The following is an 8,218-nucleotide window of genomic DNA, read 5'->3' as shown; positions in this document are numbered from 1 at the left end:
GGGCTCCTCGCCCCGCCCCGGCGCTGGGCGCGGGGTCCCTGGGCGCTGCTCTGTCCGCCTCGTTGTGCCTTCCGAACGGGATAAGCGAACCTTCAGTCGTGTTCGTCTGCCTTAACACAAAGGGCAGCGGTTCCTGCCCGTGCTCCGACCCTCCTGTGAGCGGGAGGGCGCTGAGGCTGCCAGCGGAGAAGTGCGTGCCTGAATGGGTCATTTCTTACTTGGCCTGTTTCTCTCCGTGTTACATCGCGTTTTGAAAAGAGCGTTAATGTGCTTTGCTGTGCTGTGATCTGCAGCAGCTCAGGCGTTGAATGGCAGAGGCGTTCAGATGGGAGAGGCTTGCAGGGTCCTTGCTGGCTCCCTGCTTCCAGGTGTCCCTAAAACACACAGGTTGCTTGGGTGCAAGCTGCTGTGTGATTGGGAACGTTAGTTTGAAAACACGGTAGAACTTGCATTAAACTTTGATTAGCTAGTAAAAGTGCTTCTGTTGGTTTGATTGACCCATTAATGTCAAAGTAGTACTTTCCTACATCATACGTGGTTAGCCCTTCTCTCAGAGAGTGCACTTTCAAGCAATTCTGTCGAAAATAGATGTTCTAATTGGTACCTACTGGTTAAAGTAACAAGCATGACTTAATGGTCTTAGTCATTGTTTCTCCATTGATACAGGAACTCTAAAATCCTTTAGTAGAACTGGCAGGAAGCAACTAAACTTAAGTGTTTTTTTCTTCTGCAGTGTGAAAAAAATGGAGATACCAAGAAGAGAAGGTCAGATGAGGCAGGCATCCCTGACAGTCTTCGTCGAGAAGCAGAAACGTGCTATCGGCTTAGACTGCCTGAAGACTTCTATCAGTTTTGGAAGTTTTGTGAGGAACTAGATCCTGAGAAACCAAGTGGTGGGTTTTTAAATGTTGTTTGCCTTTTCTAACTTTGAGTCTCAAAAACAGCCTGAAGGCAGGCAAACTGGAGGTGGTCAGGCGTGTTCTAATGCTGCTTTAGTTTTCAGTTAAGATGCAGGACACTTACGTGAGTGTAAACAAGAATACTGGAGATAGTAAGTGTTGGTACACTTCAGCCTTTCTCAAATAAAATTAGCAAAATCATGTAAAACAAAATGACTAAATGTTGTCTGAATGTGTCTTTTTTGCAAGTACATTTAAAATGTTTAGCATGGAATTGAAGTTTCCTCCTATCAATCCAGGTTTTGGCTTCTTCAAATTATATAACAGAATGTGGCATCTCTGGATGCTCTAGAAATTATAATTTATTTTAGAATCATAGAATGGTTTGGGTTGAAAGAGACCTTTAAAGGTCATCAAATCCAGCCTTCATTGCAATGAGTAGGGACATCTTCAACTAGATCAGGTTGCTCAAAGCACTGTCCAACCTGACCTTGAATGTTTCCAGGGATGGGGCATCTACCACCTCTTTGGGAAACTGGTTCCAGTGCCTCAGCACCCTCATCATAAAAAAACTTCTTCCTTATATCTGGTCTAAATCTATGCTCTTTTAGTTCAAAACTCCTTATCCTGTCACTACATGTCCCTGTAAAAAGCCCCTCCCCAGCTTTCCTGCAGGCCCCTTTGGGTACTGGAAGGCTGCTCTCAAGTCTTCCTGAAGCCTTCTCTTCTCCAGGCTGAACAGCCCCAACTCTCTCATCCTGTCCTCGCAGGAGGGCTGCGCCAAACCTCTGCTCATCTTTGTGGCCTTTTAGACTCAGTCCAGTAGGTCCCTGTTTTTCCTGTGCTGAGGACCCCAGAGCTGAACACATTACTCCAGGTAGGGTTTGACTAGAGGGGGAGAGTCACTTCCCTGGACCTGCTGGCCACAGTTCTTTTGGTGCAGCTCAGGACATGGTTGGCTCTGGGCTGCAAGTGCACATTGCTGGCTCATGTTGAGCTTCTCATTAGAAAGCACCCCAAGTCCTTCTCCACAGCACTGCTCTCAATCCCCTTGTGTCCCAGCCTGTATTGAAACTGGGGGTTGCCTTGACCCAAGTGCAGGGCCTTGCACTTAGCCTTCTTGAACCTCACAAGGTTCACATGAACCCACTTCTCAAGCTTGTTTGGATCTCTCTGGATAGCATTCTGTTCCTCAGGTGTGTCAGTTACTCCACTTGGCTTGGTATTGTCTGCAAACCTGCTGAGGATGCACTTGATTGCCCTGATTGTGTCACTGATGAAGACATTGAGTAGTACTGGTTGCAGTGTGGACCCCCCAAGGGGCACCACTTGTTACTAATTTCCATCTGGCCTTGAGGTGTTGAATTCGACTTAGGAGAAGTATAATAACTAAACTCCTGAATGAAAACTATCCAAACAAAAGAATGTCTCAGCTTTCTTTGTCTAGTAAACAATGTTTTACTGTTTGAATTTGTGGAAGCTCTTCATCCCTGAATGACACAGGAACTTCTTGGCTTAGCTATGCACCCACCAGAAAGTAAACCAGTTCATGCTTTGCTTTTCAGATGCACTTGTGTCAAGTGTTGGACTGAAGCTGGTTGGACCATATGATATTCTTGATGGAAAACACAAAAAAGCAAAATCAACAGAACTGAACTTCCATCTTCATTGGAGATTCTTCTATGATCCCCCAGAATTCCAGACTATACTTGTTGGGGATAGCAAAACACAGTATCACATGGGCTATTTCAGGTATTTTATTTAATATATGCTCTTGCTGGACTATAATTATATGTAGCTTTTTCTCCTCTGTTTCCACAAGATGGGATTTGAGAACTGTGCACTACTGCCAAACAGGAATCTTTCTCTTCTGTAATACAATATTAATGGATGGGTTAGTACTTTTGATTAAAAGAGATCAAAGATATTAGAGTTTAAGCCTGGATTTAAATATGTATTAAACTACCTCCCCCAACCCTTCAGAGCACCTTCACTTATTAATCCTTAGTGTTTGCCACAATACTTAAAAGAAAAAGTCAAGCCTTGTGAAATAAAGGGTATGTGTATTTTCTCTGCATGTATCAGTACAGGCTCCTTTCAAAGCTATGCTGTAAGATTTTAGAGCTTTGGATGTAAGGGTGTTTCTTGCTAGGTTTCTGAAGGAGATGGATGCATGGTTAAGTGGCAAATTAATTTGACATCGAAATAGAGAAATTGACACATGTTGACTATTTGTATGTACTTTTTCATTAACAGGGATATGCCAGATGAGCTTCCAGTGTGGGTTGGTGCAAATGAAGCTAAGAAGGGCTGTGTGATTTCACAAGTTGGTGATAATGTCTTTGCTGCAGTCAAGTAAGCTTCATATTTATTTCTAAAAAGTACAGTAGAAGAGAAACTTATTAATTGGGAGATGCAATGTGGAAATAATGCAGCTGACTTACTGTGGGTCTCTTTCTCAAGAAACCTACACTTATTTTCTGTTCCTGCTAACAATTTTTAAGGCACTTTAAAAAGCCTTAAGGCTTCTTGACAGTATTTTACAAGTAAAATAGCCAATTTTTAATTATATAATTATTTAAATATATGGCAGGGTTAGGCTCTATAGGGGGAAAAATGCCCACTGAGTATGTCAAAATGCTTTACAAGTAAAGAAAGGGCATCTCAAACAGTGGTGAAGAAATTGAAATGTTGTACTAAATGAGTAGAATCTAATCGATGTTCTTGCTCACATAAAAATGCATTATTTTGTATATAATGAATAACTTACAAGGATTACCATTTCTGACCTGAGCCAGGCTAACATTTGTATGCATGTGTAATTCAGTGTATGTGAAGCTTTACATGGTCCTGCATCAGGAAATGTAAACAACTGATTTCATGACCTGTCAGTTAGAAATGGAGAGCTCGGAATGACAGATGCATGTCAGTAAGTGAAAGCATACTGAAGAAGGGCTGCTTCAGTAGAAGAGCCACTGTGTAGTGCAGAGTTAAAGGAGGACATCTGTTTTGAAAGCACCACGATGAAACTTATAAATACTTATTTATGTGAATGACTTGGATGACAATGGTGGATACAGCACTAAAGCTGCAAACCAATTTCTTATGATAGAAAGATCAAAAGCTACCTAGTTCAGGAGAATCTTGGGCACCTGTGGATTGCATAAGCTATATTGTAATGCATGTACAGATAGGAAATGCCAAAGTACTGCCTGCCAGACTTTATTTGTTGTTAAGAAGCTTGCATTCCCAAGGTGGTGTGTGTAAATAAACCTATGGCTGCTAATCTTCATTATAAGATTTGGAGGTTTAGTGATCATAAGCCTGTCCATTTGTTTGTTTTCTGTTAAGCTTTTTTAAAACATTTTTTTTCCATTTGCAGATTATTTTTGTCAAAAAAACTTAAGGAAGTGACTGATAAAAAGAAAATTGCAATTTTGAAAGACATAGATGAAAAACTAACAAGAAAAGCAAAAGAACTGGGTTTTTCTCTGGACCAAAAAACTGCGAAGATGAAACAAAGAGATAAGAAAGTATGACTTTCCTGATCCACGGGAGAGAACTAAGTTCTGTTAAATTTTTTGTTTATTTGCCTGTTTCTTTTATTTTTCATTTCTCCTCCTTCTAGTCAGTAAAGATTCTTCATTTAGGAATTTCCTGAGCTAATCAGTTCTCTCTATAAGACTTCAGGAGAGGGGAGATTATACGGTATGTGTTACTCAGTGTCCCAGTGGAGACAAGTGACAAGTGGTGTTCCTCAGGTCAATTGGGACTAGTGCTGTTCAACATCTTTGTTGGAGACATGGACAGTGGGATTGAGTGATTTGTGATCCTCACAAATTTGCTGACAATACCAAGCTGTGTGGTGTGGTTGACACCCTAGAGGGAAGGGATGCCATCCAGAGGGACCTTGACAGGCTGGAGAGGTGGGCCAATGCCAACCTTATGAAGTTCAGTGAGGCCAGCAAAGGGCCATGAAGATGATCAAAGGCCTAGAGCACCTCTGCTATGAAGACGGGCTGAGAGAGTTGGGGCTGTTCAGCCTGGAGAAGAGAAGGCTCTGGGGAGACCTTAGGGCTGCCTTCCAGTACCTGAAGGGGCTACAGGAAAGCTAGGGAGGGATTTTTTCCCCAGAGAGGGTAGTGGTAGGGCAAGGGTTACAGGTTTTAAACTGAAAGGGGAGATTTTAGGGTAGACATCAGAAGAAATTATTCACCATGAGGGTGGTAAGGTGCTGGAATAGGTTGTCCAGGGAGGCTGTGGAAGCCCCTTCCCTGGAGGTGTTCAAGGCCAGCTTGGATGAGGCTTTGTGCAGCCTGGTCTAGTGTGAGGTTTCTCTGCTCATAGCAGGGAGGTTGGAACCTGATGACCTTTAAGGTCCCTTCCAATCTTAACCATTCTATGATTCTATGAACACAAGTGTGTAGGATTAAAACAAAATGCTTTACTCTTGTAAACCATAGCTCAGCAATAAGTTACAGGGAAAAAAGGAAATTAGTCAACAAAGTAAAAGAAATGTGGAGCATTGGAGAAACCTTCTTGAAACTGAAGATTTATGGAAATTGTTGGCTTGGATTTACTGGAAACAGGAACATTAAGGATGATCTCTATTAGTCATATGGGTTTTTTTTAATACCTGTCAGAAATAATTACGGGAGGGGTAACTGCTGTGTAACTTTGAACTAAGTTGATGTCCTGGAGCCTGGACACTTGTTAGCTTTGACCACCAGCAGTAGAGTGTTAATGTTGTTTAGTGAGGTGTGTGGGTTTAGGTGACAATATTGACTTACAGTGCTATATAAAATTTTCTGTCTGTTTAGGTGGTGACCAAAGCATTTCATGGAGCAGGCCTAGTTGTTCCTGTGGACAAAAATGATGTTGGATACAGAGAACTTCCTGAAACAAATGGTATCTATCTCATTTACTATATTGTTTTATTCAAGTAAACAACTTTCAGTCGCGCAGCTACTCTGCAAAAACCAGCCAGCATTCTTATTTCCTACTTGAAGAGTATGAGTGGTGGGAGTAAAAGGCAGAAGTCTTAAGCATCACACTTGAGCTCAGTATGTTAATTAAATAAACCAGATGAGAATCAATGAATCATGCTAAATCTGAAACAATAATTCCTGAAGTAGTGCTTTAGATGACCACTTCTTTTGTACTGGTGCAGTCTTGCAGGAAGTAGATGGAAAAAAAAATTACCTACATTTAGGGATTTGTGGGTTTATTTCTTATCCATCCTCTTCTCCCAGTGTTGTTCTAACTAGAGTTGGTTCCTTGTTGCAAATTCACCACACAAATGCTTGTCTTTGTATGGGGAACTGAGAGGAATGAGCAGCAAAGGAGGAAGGCTTTTTCACCACCAGGTTAGGGTGTCCTTGCTTATGTCATCATGTAAGTGTGACATACGTGTTTTTTGCCATAGACTACATTGTACAATATTAATTTTCTCTATTAAACATCTGAATATTTCTGCTTTTGTGTTTTCCAGCTAATCTTAAAAAAATTTGCAAGGCCATTGTTGATGCTCCTACTGATGATGAGAGACTGAAGGCCTTTGCACCCATTCAAGAAATGCTCACCTTTGTGCAGTTTGCTAATGATGAATGTGACTATGGAATGGGATATGAGCTGGGTATAGATCTGTTTTGCTATGGATCACATGTGAGTACTGCAAAATTATGCATTATTTTATGCATGGACTAGGAGTTGTCCTGTATTCACTGCCAACTCTATCACAGAATTGTCTCTAGGACTAATGAAAGTCTGAGAATGTTCTTAATTCATGAAGACTGTTAAAAAGTCATACTTAGGACACTATTCCATGTTGAATTTAAAATGGCTTGTGTGAAAGCACAATCCTGAATTTGGAAGCATTTTAAGCTGAAAAAGTTTGAACCTAGCTACCTGTATGGCTGCACAAAAGGCCTCTACACCAGTGTCTCTTCCTGCTTCTGTGTTAACAACAAATCCTAAATAAGCTGCTTGACTTGCTAACACTGACTCACACAAAGATTCTACTTAGTGCTTTTTGTTCTGTATTTGCCACTCTCCTCTTGGCCAAAAGGGTCATCTCTATCATTTAGTATCTGGCTAGGAAATATTATATAAAGAAGCTTCAGTATGAGTGAATGGTCATAGAAACACCTATGCAAAATAGCTGCTTTTAGTAAAAGCAGCATTCTCTAAGGGATGCTCCAGTGCATCATGTAGAACGATAAAAATACTAAATGTAGACTCAGAAAAGTTGTGCTAAACATTAGTTCAAATGTTTAGCTGCTGAAATGAAGAAACACTCACTGCTCTGTTCATGCACTGTTAAATTGCTAATGTATAATTATAAATTGCTATATTGTATAAATTCTTAGATTTCCTGCCCTGATCTCTTGAAGGTCATACAGCTTCTGAGACTGTGTTGGTGTTTTCCCCTATACCCTGCTTATTAGGACCTTCTATGCTGCTTCAGCTGCTTAATCCCTTCCCACATCTGGAAGGCCAGTGAGAAACGGCCACTTCCAGTTGGCAGAGTAGGAGGAGGCAAACCCCCATTTTTGATGCTTTGTGCTTCTCAGCATATGACATTAACCCCAGATAAAGCCCTGCAATGAGTAATCATGTCTTTACAGTGCTGTGACATGTCCTGATCTGTCTTATGCAGCTATTTGAAACAGCTGTAATTCTGCAGCTGTTTTCTAAAAGTAGAAACCTTACTTCACATTCTAGTATAGTAAACAGAAAAAGAGTGGCTTTGCACGTAAATTACACCAGGATTTGTTCCTTGTATTTTTGCTTGTCTGTAGATGCTTAGAGCTTCTTTCTGGTGCCAAGTAGCCTGGCTGTCCCCTGGCTTACAGAGCCAGAACAAACGCTGACACTTCAGTTGTTGTCCCAGACCTGAACAATTACTTAAATATCTTCCCCTTCCTACGGGAGGTATAATGGGCCTATGTGTACCCCAACCATCACAAATGCTAGATACTGACTTTTTTGTGTGTTTGAAGTAGGCAAATGGTGACTTAAAAGTACCATCACAGATCTCTCGAGCTGCGGTGTGACAGGACATACGACCTGAACCGCAGGCTGGGTGTCTGTGCCTCAGCACTGTCCTGCGCTGCTGAACGTGGGTGTCCCTCCTGCAGCAGCAGTGGGGGTGTCCCCGCCTGGCCTTGCTGTGGTGGGGCAGGGGTGGGGGCTCAGGCCTTCCAGGGGTGGCGGTGAGAGCTCTGGGAACGGGCCAAAGCCTGGCGCCTGGGCTGCTCCTGCTGCATCCACTGGGCGGCTCCTGTTTTCCCTCTCTCCGCAGTACTTCCACAAGACGG

At 42.0% G+C, this 8,218-nt stretch overlaps 1 protein-coding gene across 1 annotated transcript in view; it reads left to right on the top strand.

The window, feature by feature from the left end:
- LOC104387280 (chromosome unknown open reading frame, human C4orf27) overlaps positions 1-8,217 on the top strand; it is a gene marked incomplete at its 3' end in the record, with an annotated part of 30,891 nt that extends 22,674 nt beyond the window's left edge. The window contains exons 3-10 of the mRNA XM_009996001.1: positions 123-190; positions 734-893; positions 2,465-2,651; positions 3,156-3,254; positions 4,282-4,432; positions 5,720-5,807; positions 6,391-6,563; positions 8,203-8,217. Coding sequence (XP_009994303.1) covers positions 123-190; positions 734-893; positions 2,465-2,651; positions 3,156-3,254; positions 4,282-4,432; positions 5,720-5,807; positions 6,391-6,563; positions 8,203-8,217 — 941 coding nt within the window. The remainder of the gene's footprint in view (positions 1-122; positions 191-733; positions 894-2,464; positions 2,652-3,155; positions 3,255-4,281; positions 4,433-5,719; positions 5,808-6,390; positions 6,564-8,202) is intronic.
- Position 8,218: the final 1 nt, after the last annotated feature.

The sequence above is a fragment of the Chaetura pelagica genome, unplaced genomic scaffold (assembly GCF_000747805.2).
Source record: "Chaetura pelagica isolate M959 unplaced genomic scaffold, ChaPel_1.0 scaffold142, whole genome shotgun sequence".
NCBI classification, from domain to species: Eukaryota; Metazoa; Chordata; class Aves; order Apodiformes; family Apodidae; genus Chaetura; species Chaetura pelagica.
This window is presented reverse-complemented; position numbering and strand designations above follow the sequence as displayed.